Below are 27,861 nucleotides of genomic sequence, written 5' to 3' on the forward strand. Positions count from 1 at the left end.
AAGATTGTAATTCTGTTAATTGATCTTGAAATTTAGAGAGATCAGGCCCTGAGTTCAGTGCCTGAAATTGGACATCGGCCTCTCTGGTTACTTCAATGGCAGTTTCATTAATGGTATCAACCATGAGTGCCATAAGATCCAATGAACATTTATTGAGTATGGCAGCCCATTGTTCCAAGAAGATTTTGTTGTCTTTAAAGATACCAGGTTGTTTCTGTATGCGTAATCCTCTTGGTATCATTTGTTTTTTAATATACTCAATGAGTGCCATACTGTGAAGCTCCATTCTAATCGATGTTCTTTGTAGATTCATCCAAGCATCCCTTTGTATGTTAAAATTGGAAGTTCCTTCTAAAAGATCATCTTGTAACAGGGAGGACCTGGTGGTCAGTTGCGATACATGGTCAGTAGAAAAACATAGGTTGCGTTGCCAGGCTGGGATCTCCATAATCAGGGTATAATTTACCAATATAGCAAAGAAAGGAAACCCTTTTAAATTGTATAGCCAATAGAAACTTAATCAAAATACTATAGGAATTGGCTAAGTCCCCTTGTGCCTGAGCCAGAAGTCCGTAAATGTAATAAACACTAGGAACACACCGGAATTAAGACCAAAGACATCAGTATGAGCTCGCCATAAATTGTGGGAACCTTTGGCTCAGGCTAAGTCTCAAAGGTGACTAGCACCAGACATGCGTCTAAATGAGAATTGCCTCATACATCATTACATTACATTACATTACATTAGGGATTTCTATTCCGCCTGTGCCTTGCGGTTCTAGGCGGATTACAATAAAGATGAATCTGGACATTTCCAGTAGAATTACATTACAGGAGAAGAGTAGATTACATGTAACTGTGAAGAGTTATAATACATTCAACATCGCAGCAGATATAACATAGCCTCGGATTACAATAAGGAAGATATCTGGGCATTTCCAGTAGAATTACATTACAGGAGAAGTGTTAATTACAGGTAATAGTGAAGAATTACAGTACATTCAATATCACAGGAGATGTTACATAGCAACTGAGTCAATTTATAACTGGTGGAGAATAAGAATTACAATATATTCTAGATTACAAAAGATGTTACATGAGATGAGTCAAGTTTCTTCGGATGGAGAGTAGCATCATATGCCTATAAGTGGAAGTGTATTTATTGTTTGATGATTGCATGATGTTGGTTAATTAATGTTGATGATATGGACAGTGGGGGTATTTAGTTTGGGTTGGATAAAGAGATTCTATTCCCAAGGAATTGGTTGGGAACTCATTAGATGGCGGTTTATATTGATGGGAGATATTTTTTGAACAGTAGTGTTTTTATTTTTTTTCGGAACTCTTTTATGTCTGTAATTTCGATCAGTAATTTTGAGATATCGGAGTCAATATTAGCTGCCTGTGTCCCTAGTAGGTTGTCATAAAGTTTCTTACGTCGGGTACCATTGAGAGGAGGGTAGGTGAAAATGTTCTGTGTTCTCCTTCTTCTGGATAAGAGATAGTAGTGAAAGCGGTTGTTTAGGTAGCTGGGTGCCGCGCCGTGGGTTACTTTGAATAAGAGACAGTAGAATTTGAATTGTATTCTTGCTTTTATTGGTAGCCAGTGAGATTCTAAGTATGCATTGGTAATGTGGTCGTATTTGCTGAGTGAGTATATGAGTCTGAGGGCTGTGTTCTGGACGGTCTGTAGTTTTTTTATTGTGTTGATTGGGCAAGGTAGGTAAAGGCTGTTGCAGTAGTCTACCCATACTTAGTACGAGGGATTGGACAATGATTCTGAATTGGTCTTTATTAAAGAATTTTCTTATTTTTCTCAGATTTCGCATTGTGAAGAATGCTTTTTGGATGGTTTTATGGATTTGTGTTTGCATAGTGCAGCATCTGTCTAGTTGTATTCCCAGGATTTTGAGGGAACTCTGTATTGGGTACTTGATTGAGTTTACTTCCAGTTCAGTTAGGGATGGTTTTTTGTCCTTCTCTAGTAGTAGGAATTTAGTTTTGTCCGTGTTCAGCTTCAACTTATGATTTGTCATCCATTTTTCTACTGTTTCCATTGTAGTTTTCAGGCGTCCTGTGGAGATGGGGTCGTGGATGTCGAATGGAAGGAGGATGGTTATGTCGTCCGCATAGCTGAATGATGTTATGTTTAGGGCATCTAGGGTGCTGCCTAGGGAAGCAATGAATAGGTTGAAAAGTGTGGGAGAGAGGGGAGAGCCTTGTGGCACTCCACAGGGGTTAGACCATGGTTCTGATAGTATTTCTTTTGACTTGACTCTATATGTTCTTGTTTTAAGGAAGCCTTGGAACCAGTTGTGCACTTTACCTGAGATTCCTATTGCGTCTAGAATCTGGAGAAGTATGGAGTGGTCCACTAGATCGAAAGCCGCTGAGAGATCAAGTTGGATGATTAGCAATCTGTTTCCTTGGCTGAGGTGTCTTCGGGCTATATCTAGTAAAGATACCAGGAGAGTTTCTGTACTGTGGTTAGTTCTGAATCCAGATTGGGATGGATGTAGGATGTTGTGGGCTTCTAGGTACATGGATAGCTGTTGTGCCACTAGACCTTCTATTATTTTGACGTATGTAGGGATAGAAGCGATTGGCCTGTAATTTGACGGGTTATTTATTAGACCTTTGGGATCTTTCAGTATAGGGGTTATTATGATTTCTCCAAGGTCTGGTGGGAACTGGCCTTCCCTGAGTGTGGTTTGCAACCACAACGTGTAGCTAGCTTTGAAGTTGGTGGAAGCTGTTGCTAGTAGGTATGATGGGCAGTTGTTCAGGTCGCATGAGGACTTGCAGTATTTTTTATATAGCCTGTTCAGTTCTGACCACTGGGTTGTAGGGAAGTTGGTCCAGTACCTGTCTGCTGAGATGGCTTCATCTGTTGTGGGTTTTATTAGGATATCTTCTATGTTGTTTTGTGAGTTATTGAATGTTGTTCTGATTGTGGTGATTTTATTTTTGAAGTGATCTGCTAATTGAGAGGCTGTTGGTGTTAGGTTTCCCTGGGTGGCTAGGTATGGTTTGGTATCGGTGAGGTTTCTTACTAGGTTGAAAAGTTTTTTTGTGTCTAATTTGTCAGTGCCAATGAGATTGGAGTAATAGTTTTTTCGTTTTTCCTTCAGTTTGATTTTGTATTGCTTGATTTGGATTTTCCATTCTGTTTTGGTGTTGTCTTGTTTCTGTTTTTTCCATGCCCTTTCTAGTTGTCTACATTTCCTTTTTAGATGTAGGAGTTCCGTGTCAAACCATTTGTCTGATTGTCTACATATTTTATTTTTTGATTTTAGTGGTGCTAGTTTGTTCAAGGTCTGTTCGCTGAGAGACCGCCAGGAATTTATGAATTTACTAGGGTTGCTGGAATCTATTGCAGGATCCACTGCTCTCCAGAATGTGGTGGGATCGATTTTCTGTCTGAACATAATGCTTGTTTTGGGAGGATCATTTCCCGTGAAACAAACAATTTAGTTCTGAGTGACACAATACAGGCTTATGATTCAGGAAAAAGGGGAATATAAAGGCATGACACACAATTACCCCATAGAAGACTAGACCCATACAATAAATACAATAAATTTCGATAAATAAAGAAAATATGTGAATGGCAGTTGAAAATTTACACATGCATAATACTAAAGATTAACATTAAAATTAATAAATTAGTATATAACATCTAATACAATGCCTATCCTAATAAATAGTACCTCCTAAATAAATATAGAATATCATTTAAAAAATATTTTTATGTATATATATATATATACTGTACATAAGAAATTTGTGCAAATTATGCAAGTTTGTGCAAATCTACCAGGACCCTGAGAAAAAAATAACTGAGATACAATAACTAATTGTATACTCGTGAAAGACAGAAATATAGGCTCTATACCACCTAAAACACAGTATTTTAAACAAAAATGCAGGTTCTATCAGTGCTACCCTAAAACACAGGATTTATAACAGGATTTTCCCTACTTTAGTCACCCTGAGCCACAGGCACCAGGATTTAATTAGAGTTAACAAAGTCTTACCCTTTTTCCTATGAAGAGGAAGAGGAAATAAGATTTAACAGAGGAAAGAGAAGGGTTTATTTTTTTGTGCTTTTTTTTTTTTTAGTAAGAAACAGGGATGAGAAGAGAAATTAGTCTGGCTTTAGTTTTACAATGGGTGTATTGCTGTTGTACTTCTTACTGCATTATGTAAGATGCTGCCTTTTCCTAGGTACTCATGTGTGACGTGTGGCTTGTTACTAAAAATCATGTTTTTCGTACAGATGGGGGGGGTTGCCAAAAAATGATGCTAGGTGCGCCACTGTTCGTACCCATCCTAAGTTCTTACCTAAGATTGTTTCTGATTTTCACATCAACCAATCAATTGTTCTTCCTTTGTTTTTTCCGAAGCCCCATTCTCACCCTGGGGAAGTGGCTCTACATTCTCTTGATTGTAAGCGTACGCTGGCCTTCTACTTGAAGCGCAACGCTCCTCATCGTTCTGCTCTCCAGCTGTTTCTTTCGATCCTAATCGCTTGGGTCGCTCTGTCTCTAAGTGGACAATTTCTAACTGGTTGACCGCTTGTATTTCTTTCTGTTATGCTCAGGCTGGTCTCTCCCTGCCAGGTCGAGTCACAGGCCACAAGGTCAGGGCGATGGTGGCGTCTGTTGCTTTCCTCTGCTCCACTCCCATTGAGGAAATTTGTAAGAACATAAATGCCTCCGCTGGGTCAGACCTGAGGTCCATCGCGCCCAGCAGTCCGCTCATGCGGCGGCCCATCAGGTCCAGGACCTGTGCAGTAATCTTTTATCTATACCCTTCTATCCCCTTTTCCAGCAGGAAATTGTCCAATCCTTTCTTAAACCCCAGTACCGTTCGCTGCCCTATAACGTCCTCTGGAAGCGCATTCCAGGTGTCCACCACACGTTGGGTAAAGAAGAACTTCCTAGCATTCGTTTTGAATCTGTCCCCTTTCAACTTTTCCGAATGCCCTCTTGTTTTTTTATGTTCTGAAAGTTTGAAGAATCTGTCCCTCTCTACTCTCTCTATGCCCTTCATGATCTTGTAAGTCTCTATCATATCCCCTCTAAGTCTTCTCTTCTCCAGGGAAAAGAGACCCAGTTTCTCCAATCTCTCAGCGTATGAAAGGCTTTCCATCCCCTTAATCAGTCGTGTCGCTCTCCTCTGAACTCTCTCGAGTAACACCATATCCTTCTTAAGGCTCACTTCTATGGATGTTAACTTTTGTGCTTGATTTCCATTGAAGAATTGCTCAGGTTCCGGTATGTTGGTTGTGTCTTCGTTTGTGAATACAGATGAAAAGAACATGTTAAGTCTTTCTGCGATCTCTTTCTGCCACTTGGTCCTCGGCTGCCACTTGGTCCTCGGTTATACGTTCACCTCTCACTACTGTCTGGATGCTTTCTCCAGGCGTGACAGCTACTTTGGCCAGTCAGTTTTGCAGCATCTATTCTCCTAAATTGTCAACTCTCCCTCCATCCCTTTCTGGTTAGCTTGGAGGTCACCCACATGTAGAGAATATGCTGCCTGCTTGTCCTGGGATAAAGCACAATTACTTACCGTAACAGGTGTTATCCAGGGACAGCAGGCAGATATTCTCGCAACCCACCCACCTCCCCGTGGTTGGCTTCTTTGCTTGCTATCTGAACTGAGGACACGCGGAAGAGACGCATGCCCTAGGCAGGGCGGGAGGGGCACGCGCGCATGCGCAGGCCTATCACAAGCCTGAAGGTCTTCGAGCAAGTCTGCTTGTGAAAACGTCCGCTAGGGGGCTACGTCGATGACATCACCCACATGTAGAGAATATCTGCCTGCAGTCCCTGGATAACACCTGTTATGGTAAGCAACTGTGCTTTTTAGTCCCAGTTTCTCTTTCTGATCTTGTCTATCTTCTAATTCTCTTTCCAGTGTCTGCTGTCCATTTTTGTTTCTTTTCTCTCTTGCTCCAGTCCTTGTCTCCAACATATTGATTTTTCCCTTTCAATTTTTCTCCTTTTTTTCTTTTCTTCCTCTGTCCATTCAAATCTCGCCCTCTTTCTCATCCTTCTCCTTTTTAAATTTTCAGCTACCTATCAATTTCCCATCCCACTTCTTTCCCAGCCTCCTATTTCCTTCTATCTCTCCTCCTCTCTCCTCTTGGTCCAACATTTTGCTCCCTCTCTTTTCTGCTGTTCTTCTTCCTTCCCCCCTTAATGCTGAACAATGAGATGGAAGGAAAAAAAAAGAGATGCTGCATCTCTCTCTCTCCCTTCCACCCCCAGGCCTAACATTTCTTATTCCCTTCCATCTCCAGATCCAACTTCTCTCCCTTTCTCTTCCCAACTGCCCCCCATCCCATCTCTCCCCCTGTCTGCCTGCCTCCCGCCCTCCCTCCAGTTTCACTATTTCTCCCTCTCTCTTCCCAACGGTTCTCCGTTCAAATATATTTTTTCCTCTTCCTCCACACTACCCCAGGTCCAACCTCTCTCCCTTCATCTCACTCTCCTCACAGCCCAGCATGCCTTTCCCTCCAGCGCCAGTCCCTCTCTCCTCACAGCCCAGTGTGTCTTTCCCTCCAGCGCTGGTCCGATGTCGCCACCAAATCTGCCGGCCTCAGCAATTCAGCAGTGTTGTACGTGGCTCCCCCTCCTGATTTTTGCCTGCCATGGTCTGTCTTCAATGACACGCAACTTCCTGTTTCTGCCCAGGTGGACCGCGGCAAACAGAAGGCAGGAGGGGAAGCCATGGACAACACTGCTGAATCCGGCAGACTTTCCGGTGTGACGGCAACGTCAGACCGGCACGGGAGGGAGGACACCGAGAAATGGAAGTTCAGGAGCATTGCCGCGAGCCACATAAAAAGGTCAAGTGGGCCGGATTTGCCCCGCAGCCCTTGTGTTTGACATATGTTCTCTAGTGTGTTTCAGTGGGAAATTAAGGGACCCTTTTACAAAGCTACAATAGCAATGCTGCTGCAGTAAATGCACTAAAGACAATAGGAATTGAATGGTCTTAGGTGCGTTTACCATGGCTTTGTGAAAGGGGGCCCTAAGTCATCTTTCTTTTTGTTCCCAGGTCTCCTAAGGTTTCTCAAGATTCACATTTATGTTTTGCATGTTGTATGCATGCTGGTGTTATTCTTCATGGGAGGAGAAATGTGTAGTACTAAGCAGATGTTTCACAGAAGGAAGCAGTGTGAGTCTGTGACCAGCTCTGTGAGATGATGCTCTTTAATGCTACTTGCAGCTCCTAAATAAGCATACTGTATATCGTTGTGGAGTTTCTCACCTGAAGTTACTGCTTCTGTGAAAAAGTCTGAGAAACACAAACTGCCCTGCCAGACTACAGTGGAACCAAGCTGCCATTGCTCCTTCTGTGTAAGAGAATGCTGTATTTCCTAAGAGGATGTAAAATGTTAAGGCAATGTGGACTTCTTGTACAATCCCTCTGGAGGCTGAACTCGTGGGTTCTTGTATGTCTGATAGCTTCTGCTGCAAGGCACAAAGCCGCAGGCGGTGACTCCTCATTTCTGCAATGTGCACAAAGCCGCAGGCGGTGAATCCTCGTGCGTCCTGCACCTCATCTGGAAGCATTCCCTCTGATGTTGCAACATCAGAGAGAAGGCTTCTTTTTCAGTCGCAGGATGCGCGTAAGAGCCACTGCCCGCGGCTTTGTGCACACTGCGGAAATGAGGAGGAGGGAGCCGGCCAGAAGATAAAATACCCAGGGGCGGCAATGAAAACATAAGACACCCACCGGAGGGAGGCACCTAGTTGCGGATGACACCAAACTCTGTAGCAGGGTTAGAACGGCGGAAGAATGTGAAGACCTACAAAGGGACCTAAACAAACTGGAAGAGTGGGCAAATAAATGGCAAATGAACTTCAATATAGAGAAATGCAAAGTCATGCATATAGGGAAGAAGAACCCGATGTTCAGTTACAAAATGGGGGGATCAGTGCTAGGGGAAAGTAACCTTGAAATCAACAGCACAATGTGCAGCAGCCTCAAAGAAAGCGAACAGAATGTTGGGTATTATTAAGAGGGGAATTACGACCAGGACGAAAGAAGTCATCATGCCGCTATATCGCACGATGGTGCGCCCGCATCTGGAGTACTGTGTCCAATTTTGGTCACCGTACCTCAAGAAGGACATGGCAATGCTTGAGAGGATTAGACAAATAGGAGAAAAATCTATTATAAATCAATTCACCTAATAAATAATATAACATTGAATGTGAATCAAAATGTTTAAAGTATATCTTAAATCATTATAAAATAATTTGTAGAGTGCTCAGTGTGAAATCTTATTCAAAACCAACAGGTTAATAGAATGAAGATGTAATGACATTCCATCATTGCACTCACCTACCTACCAGCCCTATCTGATTGATTAATTATAAATTATTCAAGCAGAATAATAATGGTAAAGTAGTGAAGATAAATACTTAGCTGGATATAGTTGATGAAAAAACATATATATATCTCCACTATAAAATGCGTCCTTGAGTTCTGCTCATTACTGCTGGAGGTTGTACAATGAAGTCTTTTTTGTATGTAACTCGTTGGTTTAGTAGAAAATGTGAAAAAAGTGAGTCTCCAATCCACCGTTAAAATAGTACATTTCAGCATAAAGCTAAAACTCCTTGTAGTGAAAGCAATCCAACATTTCCTCAACACCGATCGTGTTTCACTTTATCTTGCGTCATCAGGAGGAAATAACTGTAAATAAGAATATAACAGTTCTCAAAAATCAAAAAATACTCAAAAAAAAAATTCTTTAGAATGTTTACAAAACTTAAGAAATGAAATACCTTCGGACCACACAATGGAGAGAACACGCCGACAGGAGATTCCAACTGAAAAGTTAAATCAGCGTGTGACGTCTGACGTCAAAACGTGGCAACGTATTTAAAGATCATTTAAGGATCACATAATGAACACGTGTTTAATAATATAACATCATAATTGAATGATATATAATTATCATCTAGTGGTCCACTCTATTTCTTTGTTAAGACCATTAGGAATCACTGTGTTCCAAGTATAGATTAAACGTTGTTCATGATAAAGAAGTGTATGAGAAATATCACCCTGTCTATTAAATTTGAATTGCCTGATTACACAGAATTTAAGGTCATCAAGAGAATGACCAGCTACATACCAGTGATCAGTTAAAGGAGCCTCTAATTTACTGGTGCGAATACTGCTCAAGTGTTCTGCTATTCTTAACTTAATAGCTCTCTTGGTTTGACCTATATACATCTTATTACAAGGACAAAAAATTCCATATATTACTTGAGAAGTATTGCAATCCGAATGTCCCCGTAGATAATGAATATTATTTGTATTAGGTATTTTAATTTGATTAGTAATCAAAGAATGGCAACAGAATTTGCATCTTCCACAGCTGGTATGTCCTATTGATTCAACAGTGCTTTCATCAATTAAATTGTTATTGAAATATTCACCTAAATTTTTGCTTCTTTTATGAGCAAACATAGGAGTTTCAGAAAATATTGGATGAAAACTTAATATATTCCAATGTTTGTATATGATTTTTTGTAAAAAAGAAGTTTTACTAGAAAATGGTAAAACACAAGTCATTCTTGAATTAACTTGATCAAATTTGTTTTTAGGCAATAACAACCAATCACGATTGGCGTTCTTGGCTCTCTTGTAGGCAACTTTAATACATCGTTCAGGATAGCCCCTATCACAAAAACGTTGTTTCATAATCCCAGCTTGATGATGATATTCAATTGGAGAAGAACATAATCGTTTCAATCTAAGAAACTGACTGTTAGGAATGCTATTTTTAAGTTGTTTCGGATGAAAACTTTTATAATGAAGAATAGAATTCCTATCTGTATGTTTTCTGTATATAGTTGATTGAAACTGGTTCGCTGACAGAGAGATTTGAATGTCCAAAAAATTGATGTTAGATTTATCTATATTGGCACTGAACTTGATGTTATGATCACATTTGTTTAGTTGAATTACAAATTGATTCACTTCATCAATAGTCCCCTTCCAAATGAAAATAATATCATCAATAAATCTTTTCCAAAATAATATTTGATTGAAAAACAAAGAGTTGTATATATATTTTTCTTCAAATTGGGCCATAAATAAACATGCCACAGCGGGAGCAACCTTTGCTCCCATGGCCACACCTTTACGTTGTAAGTAATATTGACCATTATATAAAAAATAGTTATTATTAACCACTAATTGAGCCATGAACATCAAAAGATTCAGTTTATTACCTATTTGAGAGGACTTTGTCAAATAATGTTCAATGACTTGTAGCGCTGCATGTTGGGGTATACTAGTATATAACGAAGTTATATCCAATGTGACTAACATTAAATCCTCTGCGTTGAAGGATGAAAGATCTAAATCTTGAATTTGTAATAAAAGGTCCATAGAATTTTTTGTCCTTGTAATAAGATGTATATAGGTCAAACCAAGAGAGCTATTAAGTTAAGAATAGCAGAACACTTGAGCAGTATTCGCACCAGTAAATTAGAGGCTCCTTTTACTGATCACTGGTATGTAGCTGGTCATTCTCTTGATGACCTTAAATTCTGTGTAATCAGGCAATTCAAATTTAATAGACAGGGTGATATTTCTCATACACTTCTTTATCATGAACAACGTTTAATCTATACTTGGAACACAGTGATTCCTAATGGTCTTAACAAAGAAATAGAGTGGACCACTAGATGATAATTATATATCATTCAATTATGATGTTATATTATTAAACACGTGTTCATTATGTGATCCTTAAATGATCTTTAAATACGTTGCCACGTTTTGACGTCAGACGTCACACGCTGATTTAACTTTTCAGTTGGAATCTCCTGTCGGCATGTTCTCTCCATTGTGTGGTCCGAAGGTATTTCATTTCTTAAGTTTTGTAAACATTCTAAATAATTTTTTTTTGAGTATTTTTTGATTTTTGAGAACTGTTATATTCTTATTTACAGTTATTTCCTCCTGATGACGCAAGATAAAGTGAAACACGATCGGTGTTGAGGAAATGTTGGATTGCTTTCACTACAAGGAGTTTTAGCTTTATGCTGAAATGTACTATTTTAACGGTGGATTGGAGACTCACTTTTTTCACATTTTCTACTAAACCAACGAGTTACATACAAAAAAGACTTCATTGTACAACCTCCAGCAGTAATGAGCAGAACTCAAGGACGCATTTTATAGTGGAGATATATATATGTTTTTTCATCAACTATATCCAGCTAAGTATTTATCTTCACTTCTTTACCATTATTATTCTGCTTGAATAATTTATAATTAATCAATCAGATAGGGCTGGTAGGTAGGTGAGTGCAATGATGGAATGTCATTACATCTTCATTCTATTAACCTGTTGGTTTTGAATAAGATTTCACACTGAGCACTCTACAAATTATTTTATAATGATTTAAGAAATGCTTGAGAGGATTCAGAGGAGAGCGACAAAAATGGTAAAAGGGATGGAGAACCTTTCTTACGCAGACAGGTTAGAAAGGCTGGGGCTCTTCTCCCTGGAAAAGCAGAGACTCAGAGGAGACATGATAGAGACTTTCAAGATCATGAAAGGTATAGAGAAGGTAGAAAGGGACAGATTCTTCAGCCTATTGGGAACCACAAGAACAAGGGGGCATTCGGAGAAATTGAAAGGGGACAGGTTTAGAACCAATGCCAGGAAATTCTTTTTCACTCAGAGGGTGGTAGACACCTGGAATGCGCTTCCAGAGGTTGTAATAGGACAAAGTACCCTACCGGGCTTCAAGGAAGGATTGGATAATTTCCTGAAGGACACGGGGGTTGAGGGATACAGATAGAGGTAGAGATAAGGCTAAGGGGATTAAAAGGACTTAGACGCCAGTCACCTTACAGGTCATGGACCTGATGGGCCGCCGCAGGAGCGGACAGCTGGGCGCGATGGACCTCTGGTCTGACCCAGCAGAGGCAACTTCTTATGTTCTTATGTTCCCCTTTGGGCTACCTGTCATGCTCAGTTTTGATCCTGCAGCTTCACTGCATGGATGAAATCAGTCTATTCTGATCGTGATTTGTTTTCAATTCATAATCTTTTTGGATTTATTACGCGGGTTTGCCCACATTCTGCAGATCAACTCTGCTTCTGGAAGGTGCTCTGTAAGCTTAACCTGCAGTAAGCTCTCTGGACAGCTTGCAGATTGGATTGGGTCTCCAGGATCGGGAGCCATCTCTCCCCTGGTTCGTCCGCAAAGGGGTAGAGCGCAGACTGCTGCGGTTCCCGTGGAGGTACGCCAGGATTGGAATTGTGCTGCATCTCTTCCCCAATTTCCCTGAGGGGTCCTGGTGTCGTGATCTGAGGTGACAGCGAAGATGAGGCGATCAGAAGACCAGAAAAATACAGTTGAATCAGTTCCTGAGGTGCCAATGCTTTTAGTGTTTTTCTTCCCAAAGACTATAATTGAATTTGCAAAAACAGTTATCTACCTTGGCCACGGTAGTATTCTGATTCTGCCTTGTGGTTCCATAATCCAGCCTGAAGCAGATTGTCCTTAGAACCTCTGAGCAGTTAACTTTGCATAGATTTAGTAAACACCACTAGACCTGATGAACGAGCCATTATGACTTATGTTTCCTGTTATTATCATACATTTGCTGGTGTGCAGAAGGTGAGGGTACCCAAAAGGTGAATTGGCTCTAATCTTTCACCTTCTCTTTCCTTTCTCAGCCTGTGACCTGGTCTGTTTCTGGTCAGAAGGGACTATCTATCTAGGGGACCTGCAGTTCATTGCTTCTTGCTTTTCTAGCCTGTGTCTTTTTAAAGCTCTTTTCCTCTTTTATAGCCACCAGGTGTGACATCATGTCTTGCAATGAATACTTTCTTTCTGTAGTGTATCACTCTTTGCCCTTGCTATTAATATATAGTCAAGTACCAAATAACTCAAAGTACCATACTTTCAGAGAATAGGTATGAACCCAAATAAAATCAATCCTGTTTATTAGATTCAAACTGCAAAAAATTGCATTCTAATTAAGGAAGGGATAAACTGTGTGCAATATCTTTCTGCTGGATATTATTTATAGTAGGGGGCTTGGAGCCTCTCAAACAAACTTAGAATCTGAAGTTGGTCCTCCTGTCATGCCTTTGACAAGTCATCATCCTGTTTTTCTGTTTCTCCCTGCCCTTAACTTTCTTTCTCCTTCCCTGTAGATATTGTGAACACTCCCAAACCTGATGAGAGAGCTATCATGACCTATGTCTCCTGCTTCTATCATGCTTTTGCTGGAGCAGAGCAGGTATCAGCAGTTTGTGGTTTGGTTGCTGTGTGCACATTGGTGTTTTGCATGTTCATAAGTTCTATCTCAATTTGAAACAATGTGGACTGTGCTGTTTTAAAAACTATGAAGCATTTATTACTGCCACACAGATCGCGCAAACCTAGGGTATGTGGCACCCGGGGCCCATCATTTTTTGACCCCCCCATGTAAAAAAATATTTTTTGTAATAACCATGAAACAGAATAAATGGTCATAATAGAAACAGACAGTGAAAATTTTCTTTTATTGAACCTCATATATGTAACCATTATTCCAAACATACTATAACATAACATAAATTATGTCTGAATTGTCATGACATCAGAAGTACATATGGAGTACAGGTGATGCTTGGGACAGTTCTGATTGTGTTAGTTCGGTTTTATGTGTTTTTTGAATAGAAAGGTTTTTATTTCTTTTTTGAAGGTTTTGTAGTCTGTGGTCGAGGTCAATAGGTTGGGGGTCGAGTGTTGCAGCTCGAATGGCTAGGAGGTTATCAAACTGTTTTTTTCTTTTGACGTTTTTGGTTGGAGGGTGTGTGAATGGTGCGTGAGTTCTCCTATGTCTGGTTGAGGTGGATTGAATTATTTAGCTGAAGAAATTAGTTACCTCCCCATTCCACACACATTAATTCTCTTCTATTTTTGTTCCCATTATAAAAAACACTGATAAGTTCCCAGAAAAAAAAATACATTAAAATAAGAAGTGAAAACAAAGGCCCCTACAGATGAGAACATAATATAAGAATAGCCTAACTGGGTCAGACCAATAATAATAATAATAATAACAGCTTATATACCGCAATATCATGAAGTTCTATGCGGTTTACAAAAGATTAAGCAAAGGTACAAATTGACTGACTTCAAGAGGGGAAGAAGAAAGAGAAGTAATTAGACAGGAAATTCATTGTTGAGGAGAAAAGTGATCAAAAGGACAGTAGGTCGCTATTGAGAGGAAAGAGATAAGTGGATCAGTTGTCAAGATGTTTTAGAAACAGGTGTGTTTTTAGACGTTTCCTAAATTCCTCATAAGTAGAGGGTGAAAGTAATTGTTCTAGGTCTTTACCCCATGATGCTGCTTGGTGTGAGAGAAGGAATTCATGGTGTTTTTTCAGTTTGCAACCTCTCACTGGGGGGGAAACGAAGTTGGAATGTGAACTTCTCTTGTGTCTGTTGGTTGAGAAGGAGAAAAGGTCAGTAATGTATTTGGGGGCAAGTCCGTGTAATGCTTTAAAGCAGAAACAGGCAAATTTGAACTTTACGTGTGCCTTCATCGGCAGCCAATGTAGCTGCCGGTAGTAGGGTGTCACGTAGTCAAATTTTTTTAGTCCAAAGATTAGTCTGACTGCCGCATTCTGCAACAGTTGTAGGCGTCGCATATTTTTTTGGGAAATTGCCAAATAGGCGATGTTACAGTAGTCAAGCAGGCTTAGTACGAGGGATTGGACTAGGATTCTAAAAACCGATGTAACAAAATAAGCTTTAAGGGATCTGAGTTTCCAGAGAGTGAAAAATCCCTTTCTGATTAAGGAGTCTACTTGGTCTTTCATGGTTAGGCATTGATCCAGAGTTACACCTAGTATCTTTCTGGAGGGCTGGATAGGGTAACTAAGGTTATTGATACAGAGGGGTGATTTAATGTCAAGTGGATGTGGTGAAGCAATGAAAAAAGTCGTTTTATCTGAATTAAGTTTGAGCCTAAAGTTTGTCATCCATTGTTCCATCATGTTTATAGCTTCTGAAGCTTTGGGAATAGTTTCGGAGACAGAATTGGTGAATGGTCCATCATGCCCAGTAACCCATTCTCATGGTAGTCAATCCAGGTCACTAGTACCTGGTCAAAACCCAAAGAGTAGCAACATTCCATGCTACTGATCCAGGGCAAGCAGATGCTTCCCCCATGTCTTAATAACAGACTATGGACTTTTCCTCCAAATCTTCTTAAAACCAGCTATGCTATCTGCTTTTACCATAACTTCTGGCCACTTCATTTTTAAGCTGAGATCTTTCCTTCCAAACAGAGACCTTGCTAGATGTCAAATACAGCACAAGGTAACTTCACAAGGACTTAGCTGTACAGGAAATGTGAATCTCCTCACACACACACCATATAGTGCAAAAATGTGCAAAGGTCTGGTTTTTTCTTTCGATCGCTTCATAGCCTAATGCCACACAAGCAGCGCTGTTACAAACATATTCTGAAGGTCAATGCTAAGGTTAACAAAGTTTCCTTCCTTCACCCACAAGGAGATACTGACAAACCACTGGAAGAGATTCCAAAACAACTACCCAGGTACAACACCCAAAGACCCACTCAGTGTGTGAACCAGTTGAGTGGAGTGGACTAACTGGGGGGTGGAAATGGGCCCGGAGTTTGCTCAGCAGAATTTCCCAGACCACCTCTTCCTCTCAACACATTGACACGCTGCCACCACCACCACCACTGGGAACACCTCACCGGGTAGGCCAGCAATGCTTATAAACTTTATAAAACACATTATTATATTTTCTTATAAAGCACATATTTTAACAGAACTCTCTGACATCCTCAGCCTTGCCATTCACAAAAGTAGAAGGAAGAAAAGTTCCCATTTCCCCCGGCCTATACAATATTTTTCTTCGGCAGACCCTTCAAAAGTCTGACCAAATCCTTGTTTCACTTGCATTATAAAGTACTGAGGATGCCATCTCTCCCCAATCCCAGGTCCTAAAGTCTGAGACAGTAGGCAAACTAGTGCTGTCTGATTCAGGAAAAAAAATTTAGATTCAATTCAGCCTATTGAATTGGTTTTTCAATTTGAATTCGATTTTCCTGCCCAATTGGGTGTTTTTTTCAAACATCCTGGTGGGTTTATTTTATAGTTTTTTTCACCCCCTTTGGCTTCTAACCACACTGGCACTGTGGTCTAAACCAGTGGTTCCCAACCCTGTCCTGGAGGACCACCAGGCCAATCAGGTTTTCAGGATAACCCTAATGAATATGCATGGAGCAGATTTGCATGCCTCTCACTTCCATTATATGCAAATCTCTCTCATGCATATTCATTAAGGCTAGCCTGAAAACCCGATTGGCCTGGTGGTCCTCCAGGACAAGATTGGGAACCAGTGGTTTAAACAAAATAAAGAAACAAAAAGGACTTTTCCTTTCTCTGTTAAATCCTAGCTCACATTTGTGGTCTAACACCAGCTCTGGCAGGATACACTTTTCAAATCTGACATATTGTAATCACAAAACAGAAAATAAAATTATTTTTTCTACCTTTTGTTGTCTGGTCAATATTCAAATCTTGTTGGTCCCCGGCTCTTGTTGGTCCCAGTCTCTGGTTGTCTTGCTTGCCATGGTCTCCTTCTTTCTTCTTTCTCCGTGCTAACCATCAATCTGCCATCTCTGTCCTGTACTTCCCTGCCCCGGAGGTCTGGTATCTTTCCTTTTTTTTTCGTCTCCATCCACAGATTCACCTTTTCTCCAAGATCTCTCCCTCCTTCACCACCATACCAGGGTCTGACGTCAGAGGAGGGGCGGGACAACGGCAGAGGGACAACTCGGGAGGCCTATGGCAACCTGCAAGGATCGCTGAATTACCCGCGATCCTTTCTGCAGGTTGCTTTGTAGAGAAATTGCGTAAAGGGAGGCGAAAGCCTTGGGGTCGGGCCATGAGAAGGGAAGTTCCCGGACCATGACTCCAAGGCCGGGAGCACCCCCTCATGGTTTGCACCCGGGGTGGACTGCCCCCGCTCCCCCTTTGGTACGCCACTGGCGCAAACAGATTAACTTACAACTTTTACCTTGTTTGGGTTTGTGGTTTTTTTTTAGAAAAATAATGTATTTATAGTATTGAGGAAGAAATTAACTAATCGGAAAAACTGTGAGATGGTAAATTGCAGTTATATATCTTGGGGCAATTCTATAACTGGGCACCAAAGTTTAGGCACCTAGATGCAGCACATGGTGAATTCTGTAATGGCATCTGAGTGCCAAGATTCCATTATGGAATATGTTCAAACAGTTTTTGAGGGTAAACAAGGATCAGAGATAGCCAAATACAACATAGGATGATAAAGTGAAGAATATAAAAGGAATACAAAAGGCAAATATCCAACAGCCAAAACAGTATTTCCCTCAACACTTTATGTTTTGTAAAGTAATCCAAGTCCCCATCTCCCCCCAGTCCATATGCCTTACCCAGGGAGCCAGGAAAGGGAGCCCTCACCCTTTCATTATGGAATATTAACATCAATCAACTTATATAATAATAATTTAATAATAATTTATTGTTTATATAAATAAAGAAGAGCTGGACATTCAGCGAAAAGAACAATGAAGTCTTTGAGTACATGAATATTTGTACAGAGTAAGGTTACACATTGTAGGGGCGAGTTTACAATAAGAAGTAGGTCGAGGCGGTTTACAATAAGAAGGACTGGTCATACAGCGAGGGATAAGCAGTGAAGATTTTAGGAATCTTTGGTCACAAATCGGTTGAACAGGTTGGTTTTAACTAGTTTTCTGAAGTTGAGGAAGGATGAGGAGTGCTTGATGGTGCTGCTTAGCCAGTCGTTCTGCAGACTTGATTGGAAGGCAATCGTTCTATCAAGGAATCTTTTGTAATGGCAGGTTTTTATTGTAGGGTGGCTAAACATATATATTCTGCATGTAGGCCTGGTGGAGCAGTCTAGTTTAAAGTGGGAGACCAGGTATAGAGGGGCCAAACCGAGAATGGATTTGAAACAGAGGCAGGCAAATTTGAACTATACTCTTGCCTCCAGGGGCAACCAGTGGAGTTTTTGGTAGTAGGGGGTTATGCGATCCCATTTCTTTAAGTCGAAAATCAATCGCACAGCTGAGTTTTGTATGATTCGGAATCTTTGAATAGTTTTCTTGAGAGACCCCAGGTAAATGATATTGCAATAGTCGAGTAGGTTTAAAATGGAGGATTGCACCAGTAAGCGGAATGATAGTTTGTCGAAGTACTTTCTGATGGTTCTTAGTTTCCATAGCGTCGAGAAGCCTTTTTAAATCAGTAGTTCTGAGTGCAAATCTAGAGTGAAAAAGCGGTCTAGTGTCACTCCCAGGATTTTTATGGTATCGACAATGGGGAAATTCTGTCCGTTCAGGGTTATTGTAGTATCTTTGATTTTGTCATTTGGGCTTGCTAGGAAGAATTTGGTTTTTTCAGGCTTGAGTTTCAGTTTGAACTCTGTCATCCATATTTCAATTTGTTTTAGAATTAGTGCTAGATGATTCTTCGTCTCAGAAGTCAGGCTTGTTAAGGGCAGGACTATGATGATATCATCGGCGTAGATATAAAATTTGATTTTTAATTTTTCCAATAGATTTGCCAATGGGGCTAGGTAAATGTTGAACAGAGTAGGGGATAGGGGGGAGCCCTGTGGGACTCCGCATGGGTTTACCCAGCTGGAGGATTGGATATTGTCGCTATAGACTCGGTACGATCGTTTGGTCAAGAAGCCTTGGAACCATTTTAGTACATTGCCTGAGAGACCAATTGTCTCCAGGCAGTCAATTAGGATGGTGTGATCAACTAAGTCAAAGGTGCTGCTTAAGTCAAGTTGAAGGATTAGTGCACTGGAACCTTGGCTGAGTAGGTTTAGGAGGGAATCCAGTAATGAAGCAATAACCGTTTTCATGCTGAACCCGGATCGAAAGCCTGATTGGTTGTCGTGAAGTATGTTGAATTTGTCCAGGTGTGTTACTAAATCCTGGTTTACCAAGCCTTCCATCAGCTTTACAAAAAAGGGAATGTTTGCGATGGGTCTATAGTTAGATGTCATCTTGATAGATTCCTTGGGATTTTTTACAATCAGTGTGATCAGTATGTGACCTAACTCCTCGGGAAATATACCCAACAGTAATAGGGAGGAGAGACAATCGTATAATGTGCCTACAGTTAGGCACACCCACTTATATCATGTCAATGGCAGGTGTAAATATGTAAGGGGGAGCTTCACTTATGTTCTGCCTATTTAAAAAAAACAAAACAAAAAAAACCCTAAGCAATCTGCTTGCATCACTTAAAGCACAGGTGTCAAACACAAAGCCCATGGGCCGAATCTGGCGGCTGTCTTACGTTTTCATTGCCGCCCCCAGCTGTTTTATCTTCTGGCCGGCTACCTCCTCCTCATTTCCGCAGTGTGCACAAAGCCGCAGGCGCGCGTCCTGCACCTCATCTGGAAGCATTCCCTCTGATGTTGTGACATCAGAGAAAAGGCTTCTGGTTCAGTCACAGGACGCACGTAGGAGCCACTGCCCGCAGCTTTGTGCACACTGCAAAAATGAGGAGGAGGGAGCTGGCCAGAAGATAAAACATCCAGGGGTGGCAATGAAAATGTAAGACACCCGCCAGAGGGAGGCACCTAGTTGAGACACAGAATCGAGGGAGGGATAGGGGCGTGTTGGGACTCAAGAAACAGGGAGCACAAACTTCAGACAAATGGTAGACGGGAGGGGGCATGAACTTGGGACATAGAATGAAGGGAAGGAGAGAGCCATAGAATGTAAGGAGGGAGAGAGTGAGGGAAAGAGATGCTGAGGTGAGTGAGAGAACAAAAAGGGAGAATTGGGTGTCTGAGAGAAAGAGAGATGGTGTACCTGAGGAAATGAAAAAGGAGAATTGTTGGGCAGAGAGAGGGAGGGAGAGAGAATTATTGGACGGTGGTGGGAGAGGAGTAAGGAAGAGAGATGCATGGGGAAGAGAGAGATGTCAGACCACTGGAATGGGAAGGAAAGAGAAAGAGAGATGCCAGACCATGGAGTGGAAGGGAAGGAGGGGAGAGAGAGATGCAGACTGCAGGGAGGAGAGATGCCAGACCGCGGAAAGGAAAGAAGAGAGATGTTAGACCTCAGGAAGAGCGAGGGAAGGAGAGAGAGTTGCCAGGCCTTAGGAGAGGAGAGAGATTCCTGGCTATGGGAAGGAGAGGAGAAAGATGCCAGACCATATGAGGGGGAAGGGGGAAGACAGAATTGTCTGACCACAGGAGAGAGATGAGATGGTGCACAGGGATGAAGGGGAGACAGAAGGAGGAGATGGTGCAAAGCAATGGGTGTGGCAGGGAAGAGATGAGAATAAATGCTTCTTATGGATAGATGGGAATAGGGGAGAAGAAAGAGGGAGGAGATGGTACACATGGATAGATGGGAAGGGAAGACATGGAAAAGTAGACTTTGAGAAGAAAGCAGAAAAATGGTAGAAAGTTGAATGTTAAAAGTTAATGCTAAAGATGGATGTATGGCAGAAAGTGAAGGAGAGAAAAACAGAAAATGAATAAGGTGGCCCTAGATACACAGTTAAGAGCATAGACAGAAGGAAGTGCAGCCAGAGACTGGAAAAAGGTGATTTAAAAACCAAAATCACCAGACAACAAAGGTAGGGGGAATGATTTTATTTTCAATTTAGTGATTGAATTGTGTCCGTTTTGAGAATTTACGTCTGCTGTCTACATTTTGCACTGTTCAGGAAGAAATGTATTTGTTTCTTTTTCTCTGGGGTTGTACTGCATGCAGAGTCTTGAAACTTAGGGTTTCGTTTGTATATATTAGTACTTTTAGTTTTTGGTCCCGTATTTGCATAGGGGTTATCTGTGTTCTGGCCAGGAACAGGTCATTAGAGACTTTAGCAAAGGCAATTTCTGTAGAATAGAGAGGGCTAATGCCTGATTGAAGGGAGTCAAGAATATCATGAGAAGAAAGGAAGTCCAGGCAATGGCGGTGAACAGTTTGGATAGGAAGGGGAGGAGGGAGATGGGGCGATAGTTGGATAGGGATGCAGGATCTAATGAGGGTTTTTTGAGGAGAGGTTTAACTACAGCAAAACTATGGCAAAAAGTATTATATACTTTTAACATGCAAATGGTGCTTATGTTTAGGCACCAAAATTATAGAATGAGGATTGTATATACTGTATTTTTCGCTCCATAAGACGCACCTGACCATAAGATGCACCCTAGATTTAGAGGAGGAAAACAGAAAAAACACATTCTGAACCAAATTCTCCCTGCCAGGCTCTGAACCTAGCCCCCTTCCCTGCTAAGCTCTGCACCCAACCCCCTTCCCTCCCTGCCCTACCAGGCTATGCAGCCAGCCCCTCTCCCTGCAAGTCTCTGTACCCTGTCTCACCGTCCTGCCCCCCTCTGGTGGTCTAGTTGTAGGCTGGGACAGGAGCAATCGGTATACAATAACTCTCTGTTGCACACTCAAATTATTGAAATAAGGACCAGTGGTCAGTGCCCCACTCACCAAACCCGATATCTAATCAATATCAATTTAATTTCAATTTTAAAGAGGAGGAGCCTCAGATCCCCGTGCGCTGCCAGCAATAAACTTATCAACCGCACTGGAAAGGGAAACAACCTCATCGGCCTCTCTCCTCCTCCTGCCTAATGTGTTGACCTACGACTGTTAGTGATCAAAAAAATCAAACTTAGGTTAGGCCGTTTTGAGCTTAAGAATTTAGCCGAGAGTCCACCGCCCTGACCGCAGCCATATAGCGAAACGTCAGCTACCTATACTTTGGCGGAAGCGGACCAGTGAGGACAGCAATATTTCCATTGAAACAATTCAACTTTTCGAACAGTCCCTGCCTAAGCTAAGTTTGATTTTTTTGATCACTAAATGTCGGAGGTCAACACATTAGGCAGGAGGAGGAGGGAGGCCGATGAGGTTGTTTCCCTTTCCAGTGCGGCTAAGTTTATTGCTGGCAGCGCACGGGAATCTGAGGCCCCTCCTCTTTAAAATTAAAATTAAATTGATATTGATTAGAGATCGGGTTTGGTGAGTGGGGCACCGACCACTGGTCCTTATTTCAATAATTTGAGTGTGCAACAGAGAGTTATTGTATATAGTGTGTAGATTTTTCTCTCTGGTTCCTACATAACTCATATTGATTTACAGGAGCAATCCGTCCCAGCCGACTAACAATTTTTTACACCCCCAGTAATTTTTAAATCTCCCGTACCTTTTAAATCATATCCCCTGTACCTTTTAATTTAAAACAATTTTTTTTGATGAATGAACAATCCAACAGCAGTAGTATACATCATACCACCTTTCCAAAACCATACAACAAACTCAAATAGAACAATTCAAAGAAGGTATCACAGAGATCAGATCATCAATTTTTTTCCTTTGTTAAATAAGGAAAAATACCGTAATTCCCCTCCCCCACCATCCATTCTGTGAAACAGCAAAAGGTAGAACACAACATTCCAGGGGCAAGTGCTCTTAGGACCCCTGGAGATCAAAGTAAAAAATACCGATTCCCCCCCCCTAATCTAAAACAAAAAAGCAGATAAAGGTACCCGATAAAACCCAAGACTGGGGCATGTTTAGTTGGAGGAGCAGTATTCCACCTTGGTTATAGTTAATGGGAGCTCTTATGCTTGGGGAAAAGAATGATTCTCTACATGAATGATTTGACCTTGCATTCTCCTGCTTCCGTGGCAGATTCCTTACTCCCGCTCTGAGGCACACCTAACAGATCTGCTTGAGTGTGTCTGTGAATATATACAGAATTATGGGGAGAAGGTGGATTCATCCACACATTGGAAAATCTATGTCCATGTTGTGCCTGAAAGCAAAACCCCAACCCCCGTACCTTTTAAATCTCCCTCGCTAGACAGCTAGCGGCACACAGGTCAGCAGCCCGGTGGTCAGGCGTGAGCTTTCCATGTTCCTGCCTGGCCCAGCACCATTTTCTGAATGGCTGACATCAGTTCTCGCGAGTCCCGCAAGAACTGACGCCAGCTATTCAGAAAGCGGAGGCGGGCCCAAGCAGGAACGTGTAAAGCTTGCTCCTAACAATCGTGCTCCTGACCTGAATACGAGAGCCATCTAGCGAGGGTGGAAATCTCGGTGCATCTTATGGAACGAAGATACAAAATGTGTACACCCCCCCTCCGTAGTGTTGTAAAACACCCTCCCACTACTGCTGAACCTTTTCAAATCTCCCTGCCTCTCAGCACCGCCACCGCACCTCTTCTAAACCCCTGTCTCTCAGCACTGCCGATGCACTTTTTCTAACCCCCCTCCTCCCGCCTCTCACCACCACTGCCACACCTGATTAAAACAAATACCCGTCACCATCGGTACCTTTTTTTAACAGCCCAAGCCCTCCTGGCGCCAGCGACTCTCTACCCCCCACCCCACTCTACAGTACGGGCAGGAGGGATCCCAGGCCCTCCTGCCCTCGACACAACCCACCTTCACCCAACGACCGCCCTCCCAGAACCCCCGATCGCCCCCCCCCCCCCCGCCGACCCGCGACCCCCCCCGGCCGACCCCACGACCCCTCCACCCCCACCCCCCTTCCACATACCTTTAATGTTGGCCAGATGGACAGGTGCCAAGCCCGCCCATCCGGCAGGCCAGCAGGGTCCAGAATGGGGCTGGATTGGCCCAGGCGGCAGAAACCCCACCCACAGGTGGGGCCTTAGGCGCCTGGGCCAATCAGAATAGGCCTGGGAACCTTAGGCCCCCACCTGTGGGCGAGGCCTTAGGCACATGGGCTTGGGCTCCCTCCTGGCCTGCTCATATTCGGCAGGGGGGGCACAATCGCCGGGGCAAGAGGGCTTGAGCTCCCTCTTGCCCTGATGTCATCGGGGGGTTGGGGTTCGACGGGGCAAGAGGGCTTGGGCTCCTTCTTGCCCTGATGTCATCGGGGGGTCGCGGTTCGACGGGGCAAGACATTGTCATCTCTCCTGCCGCGATGGTTGCGGTGGGTAGGTTGCCGGGCCGCTGAACTGATCGCACCAGCGGCCATCAGCTCAGCGGCCCCTTTTTCGGCACTTAGACCTGGTTTGACTTCGTCTAAGTCAAAAAGGTCTAAGTGCCGACTAGGCAACTTGTCAACTGTTTTGGTTATATGTGTTGTACGCCTAGGTGTAGATCGGCCCACCTCTCACCCACTGCCCGCCCTTTCCCCTCCTCTAAACACACCTCTTTTCTCTCTGTGCGTTTAGAGGCAGGGGAAAGGCCTAAGCTGTTTTTAGATACGTCTAAAAACCAGCTTTGGTTATGGGTACTTGGACGATCAGGCTTTTTGATCGTCCAAGTAGTCATTTAGGACACTTTTTAGACGTTTTTTTTTTTGTTTATGAACCCCATAATGTATAAAAGTCTAAATATTTTGTTACAAATTATGCATGTCTTCAGTAGATGTCTTGTTTTATTTTTAAAGCCATGTACACTAATGAAAAGTATTTGGGTTATCTTCTGTGTTTTGCAGGCAGAGACAGCAGCTAACAGAATCAGTAAAGTTCTTGCCGTGAATCAGGAGAATGAGAGGTTGATGGAAGAATATGAAAGGCTGGCAAGTGAGGTAAAAGCCTGGCTTTACTAGAGTTTTGTCCATAAGAGACTGGTGACAAGAACTTGTGTCCTCCTGTATAGAAATATGACAGCAGTTAAAGGCCGAATGGCCCTTCCAATCTGCCCATCCACAACATCTGCTATCTCCTCCTCTCCCTAAGAGATCCCACATGCCTGTCCCATGCTATCTTGAATTCAGATACAGTCTTCATTTCCATCACCTCCATTGGGAGACCACCCTTTCTATAAATAAGTATTTTGTATGCCAGAGCTAGAAGGCTTCACACTATAATTAATCATATTTTTATTATATAATTATTCTAATATGCTGTGTATTTCTAATACTATGTCATGCTACTCATGTTTCTAGGATTCAATTTGCTATGTCCAAGTTTACTTCATTGAACATAAGAATAGCCTTACTAGGTCAGACCAATGGTCCATCTAGCCCAGTAGCCTGTCCTCACAATGGCTAATCCAGGTCACTAGTACCTGTCAAAAACCCAAATAGTAGCAACATTCCATGCTACTGATCCATGGTTGTATTTATGCTTAGATTTAATCAGTGGTATACCCAACGGGGTAGGAACCTGGAGCACCCCCTCCTCCAGGCAGTGGGAATGTGTGTGGATTGATTTTAGGGTGGTAGTCTACCTGCGTGTGGCGGTTCATAGACAAAACCGCGGAAGACAAAGGCGCGCGCCAACAAATGAGCGCAATATGGAGGCGCGCACCGAAGAAAATGACAGTTTTTAGGGGCTCCGACGGGGGGGTTTTGTTGGGGAGCCCCCCCACTTTACTTAATACAGATCACGGTGGCGTTGTGGGTGGTTTGGGGGGTTGTAACCCCCCTCATTATACTGTAAACTTAACTTTTTCCCTGTTTTTAGGGAAAAAGTAAAGTTTTCAGTAAAATGTGGGGGGTTACAACCCCCCAAACCCCCCACAACGCGGCGTGATCTGTATAAAGTAAAGTGGGGGGGTTCCCCCTCACACCCCCGTCGGAGCCCCTAAAAACAGTTATTTTCTTTGGCGCGCACCTCCGCGCTGCGTTCAGTTGTCAGCGCGCACCTTTGTCTTCCGCGGTTTTGACTTGACACCGCGTGTGGCCATTGGCTATGCTGGTCCCCCATCCTGGAACAGGAAGCTGACATTAGAGGGGGCAGGGGCAGTGGACTGCAGATCTGTGATTACTCCAGCACTCCCAAGCTTTTTTGCACCCGGGGCAGACCACCCGTCCCGCTCTTGATACACCACTAGATTTGATCATTTACAATTTTGTTAACAAAATAATAGTGAAGTTTGTTAGCGTCCCTCTAGACCAGTGGTCTCAAACATGCGGCCCGCCAGGTATTATTTTGCGGCCCGCAGTCTGTACTAGTGCTGCCCGTTCTTTGCAGCGTCCTCTGGCTTCCCCCCTGGCCTCCCGGTCTTAGTTTCAACTAATTACCACAGCCTGCAGAGAGGATTGCCGTTGCTGTAGCGATTTTTGCAGGCTGCAGTTATCCTCAGCAGCACGTTCCCTCTACCACGATCCTGCCCCTGTCACCGGCAATCCTCTCTGCAGGCTGCGGTAATTAGCTGAAACTAAGATCGGGAGGCCAGGGGGGAAGCTGGAGGACACTTTAAAGAAGGGGGGAACATGTAGGCCTTTGGGGAGGGGGGGAGATTTATAAACTATAAAGAGTTTTACCTCATGCATAATTGTCATTTCTTTAATAAGACATTAACTATTTTTTTCTGCGGCCCTCCAAGTACCTACAAATCCAAAATATGGCCCTGCAAAAAGTTTGAGTTTGAGACCACTGCTCTAGACCAACACAGATGGATGGGTTTACACTTCTCTGCCAGCAGGTGGAGACTGAGAACACACTGAATTCTAACAGTACAAGTGGGCTGTGCTGTCCCTCCTAGAATCAGTCTGTTCTCAGTCTCAAGCAGGTGGAATTGTAAGTTACAGTTAGTTTATTTGATACACTGCTTTTCTTAACAATTGTTGTCAATCCAAGGCGGTTAATAAAAGGTATTCAGGGAATAAAAGGACAATAAAATGATAGGCACAGTAAAACTGCCCTCTCTGTCCCAATTTGGGCTCACAATCTAAACTAAGTGCCTGAGAAGAAAACAGTGCTTTTACAAAAGGTGAGTTGGGAAGAGGAAGAGAAGAAGAATATAATTATTATTATATACAAGGTATTTCTCAAAAGAATTTTAAAAAATAAAAATAACAACAAATGCATAATTGAGATCAAATAAAAGATGAAAATAATGAAGTAAAAAAAAAAAAAAATTAAACAAAGGACAATCCCATTGGACAGTAAGGAGGTCTCTCTAGAAATATCTGTCCTTGACCTGGTTCAGGACTTCAAGCAGTGCTTCAAAGTGGCTGACAACAAGCTAGAAAAGGCAGGATCCAAAAAGACAGGCAAGCCCCGACAGATGAGACAGGACACGGGACCTCCCTCAACACCGAAACCGAGCTGCAAATCATCCAAGCAGGCCTGATAGATCGAGCCGCACCGTTGAAGAGTCGAAGGAGACAGAGGAGAAGGGCACGTCCATCCAGCAGCACCATGACTATCAGCTGTGACAACAGCACCAGAGGACTCCAGAGGGAAGAAACCATCATTGCAGCCACCAGCACGGCTGTCAGATGCTGCACATCCTCACCAGCAGCACAGGGAAGCCACACCAAAACTGCGCAACCACCATCAGCAAAGGAGGAGCCGGGGGTGCCCAAGTCCAATCCATCTATCAGAGCCGGCACCCCAGAATCGCCACCGTGGATCCAGACAGTGGGAGCAGGTAGGAGGCCCCTTTGACTGTTAGACAAAAGCCAACGGTCAAATCACTCTTAATTTTTTTTTAATGTTTAAATCTGTTTTTTATTAACAAGAGAGAACCACAAATGAACAATGGCAAAATGACAACAAACAATTTTCTCAATAAAGACTACCGCCAAAGAGGACTGTACTCTTATGTCCTCTAAGGCCACATGAAAATCCCCCCCACACACACACAGCCCCCCCCCAATACCCCTCCCTCAACCCCTCCCCCCCTCCCCAAATCCAGCAGTACAAAGAACAAGCATGGTCAGACAGGTAGGTTAGGAAACAACTGCAGTCTGTTCAAAATGCGACTATGACTCCTCGGAGGCAGAATGTTCAAATAAGGAGATCAAATATTGACAAAGTCTCTACTTCTGTGACGAGAGGA

At 42.7% G+C, this 27,861-nt stretch overlaps 1 protein-coding gene across 1 annotated transcript in view; it reads left to right on the top strand.

Annotated features, from left to right (window-relative positions):
- The window catches only part of ACTN2 (actinin alpha 2), a 421,202-nt gene that overhangs the window by 261,484 nt on the left and 131,857 nt on the right, over positions 1 to 27,861 (top strand). The window contains exons 8-9 of the mRNA XM_033936711.1: positions 13,217 to 13,302; positions 24,563 to 24,655. Coding sequence (XP_033792602.1) covers positions 13,217 to 13,302; positions 24,563 to 24,655 — 179 coding nt within the window. The remainder of the gene's footprint in view (positions 1 to 13,216; positions 13,303 to 24,562; positions 24,656 to 27,861) is intronic.

This window comes from Geotrypetes seraphini, chromosome 3, assembly GCF_902459505.1.
Source record: "Geotrypetes seraphini chromosome 3, aGeoSer1.1, whole genome shotgun sequence".
NCBI lineage: Eukaryota > Metazoa > Chordata > Amphibia > Gymnophiona > Dermophiidae > Geotrypetes > Geotrypetes seraphini.